This window comes from Tachypleus tridentatus, chromosome 3 (assembly GCF_004210375.1).
Source record: "Tachypleus tridentatus isolate NWPU-2018 chromosome 3, ASM421037v1, whole genome shotgun sequence".
Classification (NCBI taxonomy): Eukaryota; Metazoa; Arthropoda; class Merostomata; order Xiphosura; family Limulidae; genus Tachypleus; species Tachypleus tridentatus.
This window is the reverse complement of record NC_134827.1, coordinates 15,266,675-15,284,962: the sequence shown is the minus strand read 5'-3', so window position 1 is coordinate 15,284,962 and position 18,288 is coordinate 15,266,675. Positions and strand designations below refer to the sequence as shown.

The 18,288-nt window shown below is 29.7% G+C and overlaps 1 protein-coding gene across 11 annotated transcripts in view; it reads left to right on the top strand.

The window, feature by feature from the left end:
* Positions 1–18,288, top strand: part of LOC143246409 (partitioning defective 3 homolog) — a 122,426-nt gene that overhangs the window by 88,489 nt on the left and 15,649 nt on the right. For all 11 annotated transcript variants that reach the window (XM_076493068.1, XM_076493065.1, XM_076493062.1 and 8 more), the window contains 7 exons: positions 1,469–1,608; positions 2,722–2,865; positions 4,353–4,553; positions 5,577–6,394; positions 7,586–7,842; positions 9,261–9,305; positions 12,645–12,734. In XM_076493068.1, the coding sequence (XP_076349183.1) occupies positions 1,469–1,608; positions 2,722–2,865; positions 4,353–4,553; positions 5,577–6,394; positions 7,586–7,842; positions 9,261–9,305; positions 12,645–12,734 (1,695 nt within the window). The remainder of the gene's footprint in view (positions 1–1,468; positions 1,609–2,721; positions 2,866–4,352; positions 4,554–5,576; positions 6,395–7,585; positions 7,843–9,260; positions 9,306–12,644; positions 12,735–18,288) is intronic.

The following is an 18,288-nucleotide window of genomic DNA, read 5'->3' as shown; positions in this document are numbered from 1 at the left end:
CATTTTGTAACATTTATTTAGAGTAATTTGTAAAGAAAATAGTAAAACATGAAACATGTTCAAACTAACATTTCTGCACACTTCCAGAGTGTATTGTAAACAATACATTTATGTATTCTTTCTAGCCATCTGAGTCCATTTGTTGAAGAAACTGTCATTTTTTGATGATACAATTAGCCAAGTCCTTGAGATCACAAAAGGGGTATGGAACACTGTGAATGAAGGACAGCTTTGTAAATAACTACAGGCAAAATTTAAATGCCATTGGATAAAGCATGTTATAGACTACTTATATCAGTGTAAGATGAATAAACTAGTGATGAGCAATTTGTGGTTTTGTAGAAACATGATAAGATGTTGCTTAAGTTGACAAGAACACTGAAATCTTTAAGAGTCTTAGAAATAAACCACAGATTGGGAATTTTTTGGGTATTTTTAGGCATTTTTTTTCTTTCAGAAAATATTTTTGTGTTGAATTATGTTTGTTTGAAAGATGTGGACGTTTTGTTTTCCATGACAAGTGATCAGGTAAACATTACATGATAATAGTCTTAGAGAGTTACAGCAGCAATGGTAAAATATAGTGGTGATTTAAATCTTACTTATATCCTTATTTATTGAATTTTATAAAGTTTATCATATTCAAACAATGCAAGTAATTAAAATAACTCATAATTTGTTGAAAGCAAAGTATATTTATTAGATAAAAATGATTTGGATTAATAATAATGCTAGCAAAAATATTGTACCTACCTTGATGTTACACCATCTTGAAAGGTTGTATATATATTTTTGTTGGCTTATGCGATTTTTTTTTATTGTTTATGGCTATAAGAAATGACTACTGCAATTAGTAATATAATGTGTCAAGAGAAATCTTAATTAAAGTCCATCAAGTTGAAATTAATGTATATATAGAGTAAGAATTTCTAATTAGTGATTAAAATAATTTAAATTCTTGTATGAGAGGATATGGTTTAAAAAAAAGTCTCAACAAATAGTGGAAATTTGATAGAGTAAAAAGTACAATATGGACTTTTTAAAGCTGAAACTAAATGGTATTTATTGAGTTTTTGCTTAGGTTTATACGTTATGGTTAAATGTTTTTATTGTGAGAAGGAAGAAAAACCTAGGAATATCAATGATGACCTTCATCCACATTCAGAAAGGGTTAAACAGTGTTAGCTGGATTGAAAATATTACTGAGTGATGTGTGTGTGTATACACATACAAACATGTATACATTCAGAAATGTACAATGTCTAGTGTAATTTTTTGTTTATAAATGTTTTTAATTATTTATTACAAAAGTTTTTGTTAGCTATTAAGCTAGATCTACAAACAAAAAGCAATATTTTTTAATAGTGAATCTATTTTTTTAATAGAATAGCTTTAGTTCCATTACATGTGTAACAACCAATAACAGTAGCCTAAAAAGAACGTCTTTTTTTTTTTTTATCTTTTGAAGGACCAGATGGGTTTGGATTCAGCATAACGACAAGGGACAATCCTGCAGGCGGGAACTGTCCCATTTATATAAAAAATATTCTACCTAAAGGTGCTGCAATTGACGATGGTAGATTAAAACCAGGAGACAGGCTTTTAGAGGTAGGTAGAAATGTATGCACATATCTTTAACTTCATCTTATGTAAACTAATAGAATAGTATTGTTTTGTAGATATAATAAGCTACTAGAAAATTTGGAATTGCAGATTGAAGTTTTAGTTTCCAATTTATGTAGATGAGAAAAATTATTAATCATGTATCTGTGTTCTCGAGACAGCTGGTATGGGTATTAAAGCTTTAATAAAATAAAGTACAGAACAACGTTTCCACCTTCTAAGGTTATCTTCAGGTTAACAAAGATACATATAATGGTGTATCTGTTAGAAAAATAAAATAAAACTGTGGATTGCAGTGTAAATATATCTGTATATAGAAAGAGGTTTGATTTTCAGTGGTATCATACTTGTTTTATAGGTAACATACTACTGGAAAGTCATTAGTTTTAGTGCATTTGTTTTAGTCAGATGGGATTACATAGACAACCATAATGGATGGTAAATGGGTGTTTAACTTGCTTAGTTATTGACTGTTATTACTTACAGAAGAAAAGTTAGAAACATAACATGTATAGGATGCAGCATATAGGTTAAGAAACTGGTAACTTTTGTACAGAATCCAGCAAATAGATTAACTAGCTCATAATTTCTGTAGAATACATCAGAAATGTTAAAAATTACTAAATGCAACAGATGAGTTAACAAGCTGGTAACCTAGAGAGAGTAATAGTAGATAGTTTAAGAAACTAATCACATGTATAGAATACAGAAGAAAGCTTTAGTAATTTATAGAGTATACACAGAATATGGCAAAAACCATAGAACTGGTAATTTGTACAAAAAAATCCAGCAGATTGATTGAGAAGCTAGAAGTGTATATGTTAGAGTATAAACATAGGCACATAGTACCTGATGTAGCATAAACACCTTGACAGTATTTAAATAGCATGCAGACAATGTTGGAACTTTAATGCTATGGCTACTTGAAGTAAGTAGTTTGAAAATCAGATTATTGTGTGTAAAATCCAAGCTTATTCAGGTTCCAAAAATGTTACATAAAATTGAATATATAACTTTAAACATACTTGAAGATATTAAATAGTATTTATTAAAATGACAAAATCAAAATAGAAGATCCAACAGTCATGCTATTTGCAGGTTAATGGAATTGAAATGACTGGTCTGTCCCAGACAGAAGCTGTTAAGATTTTGAGAAATACCCCACTTAGAGGAATTGTGAATTTGGTGGTTTCTCGTCAGGAATTTGATTCCACTCCTAGTCCAAACTTGTCTCAAGAACTGGTCAGTAAATAACTTTTTGTAAAATTATACTGTGGTTTTATTACTAATATTGAAGTCTATGTGATCATGAAATTGTTATTAAATAAACAAGGTTTAATGTTCCCAGACTTTAATGTATATACAACTAAACAAACAAGTTTAAAAAAAAAAAGTGTGTGGATGGCTAATAACAATCTTTGAAAAACAATGAAACAAGATAGGAAGGATGGAACTTGTAGGGATGATGCAAATACCATCCATACTATCTTATTTGCATAATTTTTGAAGGATAGATATTAGCCATCTCTACAGCTACTTCCTTTTTTGAAAAGTTTTTTTTTCTTATTTGCTTGTTTTTTAATACAGTGTTCCAATAGACATAAGAAGGTTGTATTTATAATCAAGTTCTAAATACAGTGATGTTCCAAATGGAATATTTATTGTTTATCTATTATTGGTTTTTATTTCCTATTTCACCCTTTAGTTACATTTTTTATAAGAATGCCAAATTTCTATAAGAAAGCTAATTCTAAAGGTAAAGATAAAACTACTACTACTTAATTAACAATACTTATAAAAGATTATACACTGTTTGAAATCACTTCAGTGGAATTGGTTGATACCATTGTTTTGGTTTTCAAGTTATCGTGTAATAAGAAGCAACAAAAAAGGAACAAGAAATTCAAACTTTTTAATTTACAGACAGAACTTGTGATTCAGTCATTACATATTGTTATGAAAGGAAAAACTCTAGAGTATTGTAAAGTTCTGACGACCTACTGGGTAGATATTTAAAATGCTATTTTGATGAACAGTCTGAGTTATCCCTACATAGGAAGTGCTACCACCTGCCTCATAGGTTTAGAATTACATGGGTTACAAAACTGTGAAACTTTTAAAAAGGAATCTATTGTTTTTGAAAACAGAAAATAAGGTGAAAATGTAAATTATCATTGTATAAAAATTTAATTACTTAATAAAAAAACTTTATAAATATCTTCTATTTATTGATAAAATTGTACAATGTTTGTTTTTTTTACAAATGGCAAGTTGTTGTTGTAAAAAATGGAGACATCAGTCAAGATTGGGTTATGATGTTTTCTGTTTCAAAATATGGTTTGAAATCCTGTTTAAAATGTTAAGTAGATATAATAGTGTATTGATCAACAATGGTTTATGAGCATAAGGAAAATTTTATCTAAAGAACATATAACATGTTTTGACAAAACATTGGTTTGTCTTTTGGCATGTGTTTCCTAAATAAAATGTTCACTATGCTTATATAGTCAATTTGCTATTGAATTATCATAATGCACTTCCATACACAAATAGACACAACACAAGTTTACTATAAAAAACAAATTTACCATGCATAATTGGGTTGTATTATAATATAAAACAAAAAAATTGTTGTTTTTTTCACGCTTACTGATTAATGTTGAATGTATTTCAATGAAAAATAAAATTTTTATACATTTTTGTACTGCATGTTATTTCCTTTGGCTCAGCTACCAGATCAGCTAGCAGATGAATTTGGAATATACCCTTGGAAACATAGAGAGATTCTGACATACAACATTCCATTAAATGAAACAGGATCAGCAGGCTTGGGGGTTAGTGTGAAAGGGAAAACCACAACAACCGAAAATGGCCCAGTGGACTTGGGTATCTTTGTCAAATCTGTTATTCATGGTGGTGCTGCTTCAAAGGTTGGTACACCTAATCATTCTTCATAACATTGTTTCTGAACTGAAATTTATTTCTTTTTAACTGTTACCTCTGTTCTAAAAGTTTTATACAAAACCTCTGTATGTTAAATTGAATATTAGCTTGCTGAACATTAAACAAAGTATTAATTCTTCAACTGTAATAAGGCTATTTAAAAGAAAATATAATTTTTTAAAAATATAAAATTGAAGAATACAGAAAAAATATGGAACTATAAGTGGAAAATCCTATCATTTTGTGAACAACATTTATAAATGTTTTATTAAAGAATATGTGTAGCTATGAATTTAATTTACAATAATAACAGAGTAAGTATTTATACTCATATTGTTAAAACTATTGTTAAAAAATAAACAACAAAATTTTTAATTGTAGAAACTCAATCTTAAAAAGCTGTCATTTTACCGTAAAGTGAAACTAAGGAAAGACACAAGGTAGAGATTACACATCAGTGACCATTACTTTTGTTATTTTTCACAGACTAGGTTGACATGAAACATCGGTATTATCAACAAAATTGAGGTTATGGAGAACTAATTTATGTGGTTGTTTTGCTCTTTGAAATTTGTTTTGGTGAATAATAGAAAATGTCTTTAATTTGTTTCAAAAAAGAATGTTTTAAATTTTCATTTATCTATATTGTCAGAAATAAAATGCCTAATAGATCTGATATTTCTATTAAAAACAAATATTGTTTTTATAAGCTGTTGTTCTGTACATTTTTTTACATAAATATAAAGTCTTAAAGTTAAACCTTTCTAATCTATAAAGAAAATATTGTTTTAAACGAAAATAATTTTTGACAGTAAGTGTTTTTTATTGCCAGTGCTTTGTTTTATAAATTTATATAACAAGTCTGCACTTAAGGTGAACTGTAATAAAATAAAGTGGAAATTGTGACGATTTATAAGTTATGTTCTGTCAGGTAATTATCATATTTTTAAATATTTATGTTATAAAGGTAGAATTTTTATTTAAAATTCTATACTTTTTTTTATGTTCAGGATGGCCGGCTTCTGACCAATGATCAGCTTATAAAAATTAATGGTATTTCATTATTAAGAATGACTAACACTGAAGCAATGGAAATGCTACGACGTGCTATGGTTCAAGGAGATGGCCCAAATGTTGCTCCCGATGCCATTACACTGACCGTAGCTAGACAAATACCCTCTTTTGCTACAAGTGACGAGGATGTTGTAACCTTACCTTCTTCATCCAGTCAGAATAATTTCACTGTAAGCAAAATTGGTGATGGTTCACTTAATAGAGATATCCTGGAAAAACACACTAGTCCACTGGAGAACAGAACTTCCATTCCTGATAATTCTGCCAGTGAAAATTCAGAAAGTACAGTGATATTCATTCCAAAGTCTACTGTTAGTGACAGTAATGGTTTAGGAACCATAAGTGCAGATATTAAAGAATCTAAACCATTGGGTCAAAACCCTGTTATTGAAAGGTTGACAGGTCAAGACACAAAACTCAATGTACTGCGTAATGAATCATACTTAAGAGCAAATCATGAAAGCTGGGAGGGCAACCAGCTTCATGAATTACATGGGCTCAAAATAGGACAGGATTCTTTCATAAATAAAGTAAACCTTTTACCAACAATAAGCTTACCAACATATGACACTGATATGATGGATGCATCTAATGGTGGAAGTCCTGTCCAACCCAAACCTAGAAGTCGACCTATAACACCTGATAACTTTCTCTCATCCCCTTCAAAAAATAGTACCTATAATGAAGAAAAAAAATATATAGAAAATGGAGATGAATCTAACTCAAGATATAAAGAACCAGCTATGACCAGCCAGTAAGTAACAGTATAGGTTTTGAAAGGAATTGGTCACAGTTACAAGGTTTAAAATTCTTTTTTTTTTTTTTTCCCACTTTCTCTATGTAAGTTATTCTTTGCTTGATTTGATTGTGCACATGGATAATATAGAAGTAGATAATATTAAGATGCTGCTTTAGGATAAAGCTTTTATTTTAGTATCTAGGTTTCTTTTCTTTCAAATACTTTTTTTTGCTTTCTAAGTTGACACAATGTTATGTTTTTAAATTTATTAATATAAATTTTTTCAGATGCACTAACTTTTAAGCAGCTTGTCCTGAAGTTTTCTTATTGTTTGCTTGTTACTAATTAATAGTTTGTTATGCTTTCAAATAATGTGAATTAAATCACTTGTAAAGTTTTGTGTGATTTTTTTAATGAATGTAACATTTCTGTTAATCTGTACTATAACTATATAATTGTTGTAACTTTAACAATGAGTGTAATGTAGAAAGTGTTGGCAGTTGTACGTCATCACTAGTTTTGTTATGTAAAACAAGCTGTATGTGTAAACTACATATGTCACTTTAAGATGTTGTGATATGTTTTACATTGTTTTTGTCGGTAGCTTGTTATTCATAAGATATTTTACAAGATTTATTTTATATCTGTCTTCAGTTTTTACTTGAAGGTTAATTTGTTATTTGATACTTGTTCATGGTAGTTTTGTGACCAGATGGATTAATAACATTTGGTATAATAACTAAGATATATCTGAGTATGAGGTGGAAAGTGTGAAAGGTTTCTTATTAGATGGTTACAAAGAAGAAACAAGTCACTGCAAATCCCAGTAATAAAATACATCATTATTAAAGTTTTAATTTGATCTGGGTTTAACTAACACTGCTGTTTTCAAAGTTTTATTCAAGATGATTTTAGTGAATTATTATAAACAGGAATCACATATTCTTTGCATGACACAAAATATAAATAGCCAAACTTGAGCAAACTTAGACTCTAATCTGGTAGGACAGAAAATTATAGGATAGGGCCTAATGTGGTGGGGCAGAGAATTGTTATAGAGTGATGAAACTTTCAAATGGCTATTCTGTATTTACTTGTAACAAATGTTATTTGTTTAAAAGTGTAAAAATTAATTCATTATAAGACTAAAACAGAGAACTTTTATGTTAGCGATATTCATGTTTTTTGGGTTTTTTTTTCTATCAGACTTTCATTAGATGATGAAAGTCAGTTTACATTAACTCGAGATGGTTTTGGTCGACAAAGTATATCAGAGAAACGACATGCTCAATTGGATGCTCGCAACACTGACACGTTTCAGCGTAATAAGCGAGCTCGTGAAGAGCGAGAAAAACAGAAACATCTGCTTTCTGAAGAAAAACAACTTACAGAATATCAGAATCAACAGGAACATAACCATCACCACCTGAGAGAAGTCTGCATAGACAGGGACCAAAAAAATGGTTAATAGCTGAACTTGATGTCTTTATAGATCACTAAGTATTTTGCAAGGAGGAGCTCCATTATGTGTTCATAGAAACTTTTATTTTTGGTTGATATTTATTCTATAATGAAAAATTTGTACAAGAAATGAAATTATTTTAAAACCTTGATTCTTTTTCCAACACCTAACCTCCAGTTTCTAACAATTCTGATTTTTCAGTTTACCTGTTTAAAGATCAACTCTGATAAATATAAAAGTTAGTTAATTTTATTTGGAAAATAATATTGTGTAACTTATTTTCACGCAGACTGTTAAGAGGGGAAAATAAAAATGAAATATTTTTGGCCAATGAAAGATAAAATTTCTTTACTGGAAAGATTTTTAGTTGATGGTGTGTTACCAAAACTAGTTGGCTGAAAATTTAATATATATATATATATTGTGCTAAAGAATATTGTTTTTGTTTCTCACTCTCGATAAAGGATAATGGGGCTTGATAATTTTTTTTTTTTCCAAATATGTCAACTGTAACTATTCACTGTGAATTCTCATATTATTCTGTGTATTAGTTATGTAAGTTAGTAAAGCTTGAATATTTCAAATGTTAGATTTTTCCAGTCAGATTTATTCTAGCTAAGATTTGATAAACTTATCTCTTACTTGATTTCTTAGTTTGATTCAAAGCTGTATAACAACTTGGCTGTATTGTAGAAAAATGTCTATTTCTTTCATGTGGACTTGGCATGGCCAGGTGGTTAAGGCACTCGACTCGTAATCTGAGTGCCAAGAGTTCAACTCCCCATCACACCAAACATGCTTGCCCTTTCATCAGTGGGGGAATTATAATGTTATGGTCAATCCCCCTCCCTACTCGTTGGTAAAAGTGTAGCCCAACAGTTGGCAATGGGTGGTTATGACTAGTTGCCTTTCCTCTAGTCTTACGCTGCTAAATTAAGGATGGCTAGTGTGGATAGCCCTTGTGTAGCTTTGTGTGAAATTCCAAACAAACCAAACCTCTTATGTGTTGGGGATATTCTCACTTCTTTCATATTGGAGTCTGATCAAATCCTGATCTTTTTATGGAACTATTGCTGCCATTTATTCTAAAGAAAAGAACTAGTAATAGGAAGCCTATTCTTTTTCAGTTCATTTAAAAATTGACCAACATATAAATACAACTTTTAAAGTGTGAATATGAGTAAATAACAGACTAATTAAATTATTGTAATCAGTTGGATAGCTGACATTGCCACATAATTACCATCGTTTGGTTATGTTAGGAATAGAATATAATAATTTGTGAATACCTTTAGTATTAAAAATGACTCACTATTCATTAATTTCTGTTTGTCATTTTGACAAGTTGTTAAATCTTCTGTAAACATATACAGATTCCAGTATAGCAGTTCACTAAAATAAAACAATTCTGCTTTGTAGCTTGTTCTACCAAAAAACCTGCTGTGAAGGGTCAAACTTTGAGAGGTAAGGATTTTACTTTTTTAACACCCATATGACACTATTTTTGATAAAATAATCTGTCAGTTTTTTACTCAAGGCTTTGACTCAGGTCTGAGATTTTTACTTTAAACTTTACAGGCTTCCTGCACAGAGGGCAAAACTGTACTATTGAATTAAAGAATGTACAGAAATAGAGAAAAAGTACCTGACCCCTTTGACAGGAAAAGTTTTATGTTAATCTATCAGTTTAAATTATGTCATGGACCTTATAAACGTTCACTGTTATACTTGTGGAGTCACTTAGAGTCAAAGCTTCGAGTTACATATACCACCCAACAAGAAACAGTAATTGTTCAGCATTTTATTTGTGCTGAGAGCTGCTTAACAGTAACATATGGTAAATCTACATTTTTATTCTTTATGGTACGTTGTCTTTTGAAATGTGAATGATAGTATGATTATTCCTTAAGAGTTTAGTGTAGAATAACTTTCTTATGAAATAAAATGTGCCGTAAATGTTATCCGTGCCTGTTCTCCCATCAATTTAAAGTGAATGTTGAGCTTTGTATGTGTGCACAACTTTTCAAACAGGAGACAGACAAACTCCACAGTTCAGTGCATAAGATAAGCTTGTATTTGTCATTCTACAAGTAAAAAAACTTCAGTTTTATTTCTTTGAATTTATATACGAAAAGTCCTAGAAATGAAGATTTTTAAACATAAGTTAATTTTAACACACTCCAAATGAAAAAAAATTGTTTTCATGAACTTTCTGAGTATAATACAGCACTTGTAGCCCACAAGAGAATATTTGATATAGTTTTAAACAAAATAGCAGTAGTTTATATTTTTCAACTAAAATGTAATTTACCAGTTTTAATCAATCACTGTTTCTTATTTTTGGTTATAACAGTGTGGTTTTTCTGTTCGACTGTATGGTTTACATTTCAGTATAGACTTGTGTAGATGATTTAGAACAAAGTGATAAAAGCTTAGCTTGGTGACATGTTTTTAGAGAAAAATATACTTGTGGAAAACTTCCAGCGTAATTAGTCACAATTTTTTTTAAATTGCAAAAACAAAAACAAAATATTTTTTTTCCTGGAATTGTGATTTTGCAGTATGATAGGAAAAAAAATTTTTTCCATGAAACAAGATGTGGCAGGCTCAGTCAGCTTGTTCTTAACTTGACCATATCAGGTTTTATTTCACTGACAAAGCTGTTGTTTGTTAGGCTGTAGTTATATTAGGCCTTATCAGCATAAGTTAACTAATTATGCAGAGAAAATAGCTGGAATATATTATATTGTACGAAAAGAAAAGTGTGTAAATGGATATAATGCAAGTTTAAATGATATTACTTATATTAAATTAAACTTTCTGATTGAGGTTTAAAGTCAGTTTTCTTATGATATTGGTATGGTAGAAAAATTTATTTTTAGTGTATGTCAGTAAATAAGTGAAAATCCAAGCTAAGTTTTTCAACAAAAATAAAATTTACAGTTTTATAGAATAAAATATTTGTTGAATGAACAAGAATGCAGAAAGATGTAATATTTAGTAACTGAAATTATAAAAAAGGTAAACATTTTAAATTTTTTTGAAATTTAGATAAATGAACATATTTTGAATAAAGATGGTAGTCCAGATGTGGAAGAAATGAAGTAATGGAAATTGTTCTTTAATGGTTGTGTTCAAAGTCCAGATGATGTTGAAGGTATAATGCTATATTAGGTAAACTGTGAAGGTGTTGTAGATATATAAGTTGATATACAACTTTAACTATCATTCCTGATGATGGTGGCCCAGAACTTCACTGAAACGTATATACTCTGTTTTTAGGGCTGAGCCCTGTTTTTAATAAATTGTATTTATTGTGCAACTGTTTAATGTTTTATGTATTTTCATTATTTTGCATATACACAAGCTCCCATTTATTTACCTATTATTGTATTAAATTTATAAATAAGTATAAACAGTTTTAAGATTTGTTGGAGAACAATAATCAAAAGTTATTTTAACTTTAGCTTACCTTAGCTTTTAAACATCTATTGGAATTGAGAAATATTTTAATTTTGAAATTCTGATACAAAACTTAAAAAGTGAGAAATTAACTGGTAATATACTGGCTTTTAAAGTTTAGTTGGAAATTAACCCTTTGAATGTGGCTGGTACATTTTTTTTTTGAATGGGTTAAAAGTATATGGGCCTGTTATAAAATAATGGTGTACTACCAAAGCTAGGATGTTTGTTTTTGTAACTATGACCTAGTTTTCTGTTTTTAGGTGTAAATATAATTTTACTTATGATTTAGTTCAAAACAAGAATTTGGTCAAAGATTTTCATGAAATTGATGTTTTTGTTGTTGACAATCTAAACTTTTTGTAGAGTTTTGACTTTCTTTAAATGTGCAATATTACGTAAGGTTAAGTTACAAAAACACTACGTAGCTGTCTCTGAACATATTGACTGGTGTATGATTGGTCATGAAATAATACTTTAATTGAAATAACTTAGTGTACTTTTTTTTCTTTTTAGAGCTTATCATAGCCCAGTAACTACCATACTAGACTGTGTATTTCTGATTCTTGCCCAAAACAAAACACACTGTACTTTGGGGCATGGTTGTATTATAATAGTGACAGTTAAATCCCATTTTTCAGTTAAAGTAATCCAAAAATTAATGGTAGGTGATGTTATCTAACTGTATTCCCCCTCTAGTTTTTCACTTAAAAATTAAGGATTAACAATGTAGTTAACTATGAATTGGCATTGCAAGTAGTTCAACAAACAGTAAATTTTTGTAATTGTTGGATAGAAATATAAATATTAGTTTATTAATTAATACAAGGTTGGGAAAAAAGTTTGCTAAACATCAGGTACCATTAGAATTTTACATGTAAGAGTGAAAACAAAATCACATTAATTTAGTTTTTGGCTTTTTTTTTGTAACAAATTTCCCCAGATAAAGCCTTGAAATTATTTAGTCCTTTAGAAGTTTTCTTTAATATTATGAAACATGGTATGATTGTTAGCAAAAAATGAATACTGAATCATTTGAGGTGTGCTTTTTACATTTTGTTGATAAAACAAACTTGGTCGAAATAAACACTTAAATAAAAGTTGATGTGTTGTGGAAATGATACAAAATAATAGTTTGATTATTTTATGGGGAACTCATTGTTATAATTAATTTAGTAATTCCTATAGCTTTCTGCATGACAGAAATCTTACTTTATTAGACACAAACATTTCAGTGATTTTGATATTTGTCTGTATAATCTGGCTAGCACAACCTATCCCACGTATTTAGCAAGTAATTAAATCTGTTTCCTAAACTATCTTGTTTACTTATTCCAACAGCTAATGGAGAGGTAAAACCCAGTCTTGTGCGTGCTAACTCAGTAGAATCGTTGGTCAACCACGTTCGGTCTAACATTCCTCACTCACAGCGTATGTATACTTTATTTTTTAATCTGCAGAGTAACTAATTCTTGTTGAGTATTGTCAAAGGCACTTCATTTTTATGGAGGTTCTTGTAATCTATTCTATTTATATAAAATATTTAGCTGTAAAATGTATTACTTCATAATAAACACTAATAGCATTATACAACTAGTTTTAGTTCTCGTTAATATAAATTTGAAATTTTATTTTAAAAATTTGTAAAGCTAATGTTAAAGAAAAGTAGTCCACTTTGTAGTATGATGGAGTTTATTTTGAAATACTGTGGGTGTGTCTTGTGCATTATTATATAAAAATTGAGGTTATTTAATTTTTGATGTTAAAAAAAAGGCTTTCTTTTCTAGATTTTAGACTTAAATTTTTTTATGGTAATTTTTGGTGTAAATTCTGCAGTTACTAACATTCCCAAATCTTCTCTTCATTATATTACCATTAATCAGATTCAAATCAGAATGAAGATTGTTTGGAGAATTTCAGTCTTTAAGATCACCAACAAATAATTTTTGTGCTAATTAGTCCAACTTAACCAGTTATAGTTTTCTAATTCTATGAAGTTCAGTTGTTTGTACGAAGTGTTTACCTTTTATTCATTTAACAAAACAAAGATATATTGTCAAGCATCACAATAAACTACTAATGTGCATTCATCGTATTTCTCCAATACATACTTCTCTATTAAAAAGCTTAAGTAACATAGCAGGTTTATACATATTTTGTTACTTTTGTTTTGTTTGGAAGCCCAGTTTACTGTGAAATACATAATAAATACAGATTAGTGGGGCTGTTACAAACTCTTTTTTTCCAACTGAAGACAGGCTGATTTCAATCCTCACATTTCACAGATTGCTTCCTATAATATTAACTTTTAAGGTCATTTTAAGTTGCATTGTAAAATAATATACAGCAGTACCTATATTTTAAATGAGCTGAAATCTCCCTGGTTGCTGCAAACCACTGGCCTAGTGTAAATGAATGAAAATTTTTGTATTTCAGAACAAAAGAAAAATGTAGCATCCACTTAAACAAACCCAAACATATATGTATACAAGTAGATTTTATTTTCGTGTGTATTTTATTTTATTTTCACAAATTAAGTGATGTAAGAGATGTACAAATTGAGTTATGTAATAGATATATTTCTACCAAATAAAGTATTGTAAGAGATGTACTTATACCAAACAAAGTATTGTAAGAGATGTACTTATACCAAACAAAGTATTGTAAGAGATGTACTTATACCGAGTAAAGTATTGTAAGAGATGTACTTATACCGAGTAAAGTATTGTAAGAGATGTACTTATACCGAGTAAAGTATTATAATGTATGTACTTATAGCAAGTAAAGCGTTATAAGAGATGTACTTGTATAAAATAAAGTATTATAAGGTATGTACTTATACTAGACAAAGTATTGTAAGAGGTGTACTTATACCAAGTAAAGTATTATAATGTATGTACTTATAGCAAGTAAAGCGTTATAAGAGATGTACTTGTATAAAATAAAGTATTATAAGGTATGTACTTATACCAAACGAAGCATTATAAGGGATGTACTTATACCAAACAAAGTATTGTAAGTGGTGTACTTATACCAAACAAAGTATTGTAAGTGGTGTACTTATACCAAACAAAGTATTGTAAGGGATGTACTTATACCAAACAAAGTATTGTAAGTGGTGTACTTATACCAAACAAAGTATTGTAGGTGGTGTACTTATACCAAACAAAGTATTGTAAGTGGTGTACTTATACCAAACAAAGTATTGTAAGTGGTGTACTTATACCAAACAAAGTATTGTAAGTGGTGTACTTATACCAAACAAAGCATTATAAGGGATGTACTTATACCAAACAAAGTATTGTAAGTGGTGTACTTATACCAAACAAAGTATTGTAAGTGGTGTACTTATACCAAACAAAGTATTGTAAGTGGTGTACTTATACCAAACAAAGTATTGTAAGTGGTGTACTTATACCAAACAAAGTATTGTAAGTGGTGTACTTATACCAAACAAAGTATTGTAAGAGGTGTACTTATACCAAACAAAGTATTGTAAGTGGTGTACTTATACCAAACAAAGTATTGTAAGGTATATTTTTGCTGGATATATGATTACGAATGAAACATAAATTAGAAAAACTGAAGGTTAACAGTAACATAACAGCTCACTGAGATTAATTCCTGACATCTAAGTGTGATATTTTGTATATTATATTGATGCAGAAGTTTTTCCAAGAAAGTCAGTTGCTTTGTTTGGTAGTGCAGAATGAGTGACTTTTTTTTTTTTTGCCATATGTTTTGTAAGCCCATTGACAAGTCATATCAACTGCAAATTTTTTATTATTTCTCATGAATAAGTAACTTGTTGCAGTATTTTATAATTTTTCATTAAACAAAGGTATGAAAAGATCTTGTAAAAAATATTTTGTTTGCACAACTTTGTTCTACAACATGTATTTTATGTTTAGTATGAGTTTAATTTATTGTACTTTAATTTTCAGCAACTTCGTGATTTATCTTTAAAATTATTTTCTGTTATATTAGGCTAAGTTTCAAGTTGTAGGAAGAAACTGTCTTATGTCCAAATACTTAAGTTAGCCAACTACTCTTTTGATTGGTGCTTGTGACAGAATTAATTGGAGTAATTTTCAATTTTGTTCATCAAAATAATGAAAAATGCAAATGTTAATAACTGTTAACAGGTTATGAATTGTTACTGTAAATTCCTATCAACACATGCTACAACAGTTCTTTATTTCACAACTCCAATAAACTCCTGGCTTCTTACAAAGAGCCGTCTTCCAACAGGACAGAGCACCACCTCACTTTGCTCGAATTGTTGAAGTATTTTTAAACCAAACTTTTCCAGAACATTGGATTGGTAGGGGACAACCTATCAAATGGTCAGCTCGTTTGCCCAATTTAATTCCTTTAGATTTTCTTATCTGGGGCTTTTTGAAAACGAAATTTAACCTTAACAAACCAAAAGATCATGAAGACCTGAAACATCAGATTTGTGATGCTGGTATTGTTCATCTATACTGCTGTCATTTTTGGTACACCCTGTATGTGGTACCATTCATCATCATTTTAAATAACAGTCACTAGCTAATAATACTAACCATTCATAACTTACTAGTATTACCTAATAGAGATAATGTGTATTAATAAAACTATAATACTTTTATAAACAGTTGATAACAACTTTAAAAATAAAATTTAGAAATATAAGCAATGTTTTGTAAAAATTTCTCAGAGAAGTAATCTGGGCTTGAGCATGAGCCAGAGGTTAGTGTGCCAGACTGTGGATATGAGGTTTCATGACTTGCACACTCCTTTACCTAAAAACATAAAATCAAAAATTCCCCTCAGCACTTTGGAACCATGGGTGTGTTTAACCTGGTAAGAGAAGCTCAAGAATTAGGAGTGATTAGTGTTGATTAAGCTGCTTTACCTTTGAACTGTCAGTTCAAATACAGTGATGACCTTGAGAAGCTTTGTGAAAATTGCAACTAACAAACAAAAGAATAACCTTTTAACTAATTGTAGACTTCAAATGTGCAATTGTTTGATATGCTCTTAGATACTTAAGTTATTTTTGCTTTTTCAAAATATTTTTTCTTGTATTTATTTCTGTCACTTTTCTTAGTAAGATAGTTGTGACTCAGACCTGAACAAATTAAGAATAAAGTCCCTACTTCCAAAGAATTGTCTATTTTAAAGTAATCTTTACACTTAAACCTCAGTTTCTATTCTATGTTTGTTTGAGCTGTTTCATGAAATGTTCTTTCTCATTCTGTACACAGATTGCATTTTCTTGTATGGGAATCATTGTGTCATACTGTGTGTTTTTGTGTGAAGTATTATGTCTTATGCTGCAATAAGTAATTTTTACTGTACTGTATTAAATAATTAGTGTCAGGTTATTTAATCTGGTGCCATGTTAAATTAGTGTTGTGCTATTAAACATTCATGTTCTGTACAATATTAACAACTCATAAATACTTTATGTCATACTGTATAAAACAGTTTGACTTGACTTGTCTAAAATGTTTTGTCTTACACTTCCTAAAATATTCTGTCCCATGATGTGGCAGATTTAGGGTTTTATTCAGGGAGATGGTGTCAACAGGTTTGTTTTTTTTAACAGCTGCCAACACATTTTATACACAAATAGAGACCCCAGAAGGCAGTAGGAAGCAATGCTTTTTAAATTAATTTATAATCTAAAAGTTTTTATTATTTTTTAACTACAAAGATTGACTTAATCATGGAATACAGTACACAAACTCTCCTCTCTAACCCACCCTGCCTTCTTGGTGCACAGAGTGAAATCTTCATGTCTCCCTCTGTGATATTCACAAAATCAGATACATTGTATCTGGAACAGACAAGTTTTTTGCACTCAACTAGTTAGTGTGTTACTATAACTTGTAACAAAGAAAACTATATTTGGAGTCACTAACCAAAAATTTATGTAGACTTTTTAAAGTGCACAACACACTGTTTTTACCGTTTTTTTTTTTTTTTACTGATTTTAGCCCTTATTTTTAAAATCGTACAGTACAATAAATTCTCTAGGGGGATTCAGTGAACCTTTTGAATCCCATCTTTATTTACTACTTGTCTCATTCTATGTGGGACATCCTACCTAATGTTTTACAAAGCATTTTTCTCATGCTGATGCAACATTCTGTCGCATGGCATGTGAAATATTCTTTCTCATGATATATTTTAGATTTTGTGCAGATGGCATATAATATGCAAGCTAGTCTAAAACAAGCATGCATTAAGAACTGGTGGAATAACTGATATGTATTAGTCCCAAATTTAATTGTGTGAGATGCTGTGAAACTAATAATAATAATAATAATAAAAAGAGATCTCCAAGTATATGACTTATTGTGTTACTACGTCCTGTGTATGATGTTTTACAGAGAGTTGAGTATATTATATTAAAGTCACAGTGGAATGGAGAGTATCAGAATTATATTTTGATATTGTTTGGCATTTTTTAGGTAGTGTGATACTGCTGATAATTAACTGCTTTTGGGAAGGGTAAGTAAGATCCCTTTCTAACATAAAATATTCACACACTCATAAAAATTTGTTCCAGTTTAGGATATCACTAGTGCTTAAAGGCATTGGAAAACAAAGTAATATGGATCAATTTAGGAACTGGTGCCATTCAGAAAGAGACTTGCAACAATATATATGTAAAACTAGGTAGTTTGGGTTGACAAAATATTTTGTGTTGAGGAGCAAATCAAATAAACACAACATAAACATACAAAACACCCAAATACTAATTGAACAATGTTTCGACCAATACTTTGGCCATCGTTACATAACCCCTTTCAAACATGTGGTCAGGTTTACAAAGAAAGAAAGATGTAACTGACCGATAGCTGACCACATATTTGAAGGGGTGTGTGTAACTGGGTGTGTATGTAAGTAAAGACTGCCTTACATTTCATGTGTGTGTGAAATGGACACTGGGAAACAGTTGTACTCACCCAATAGATGTATTATGAAGAGCAAA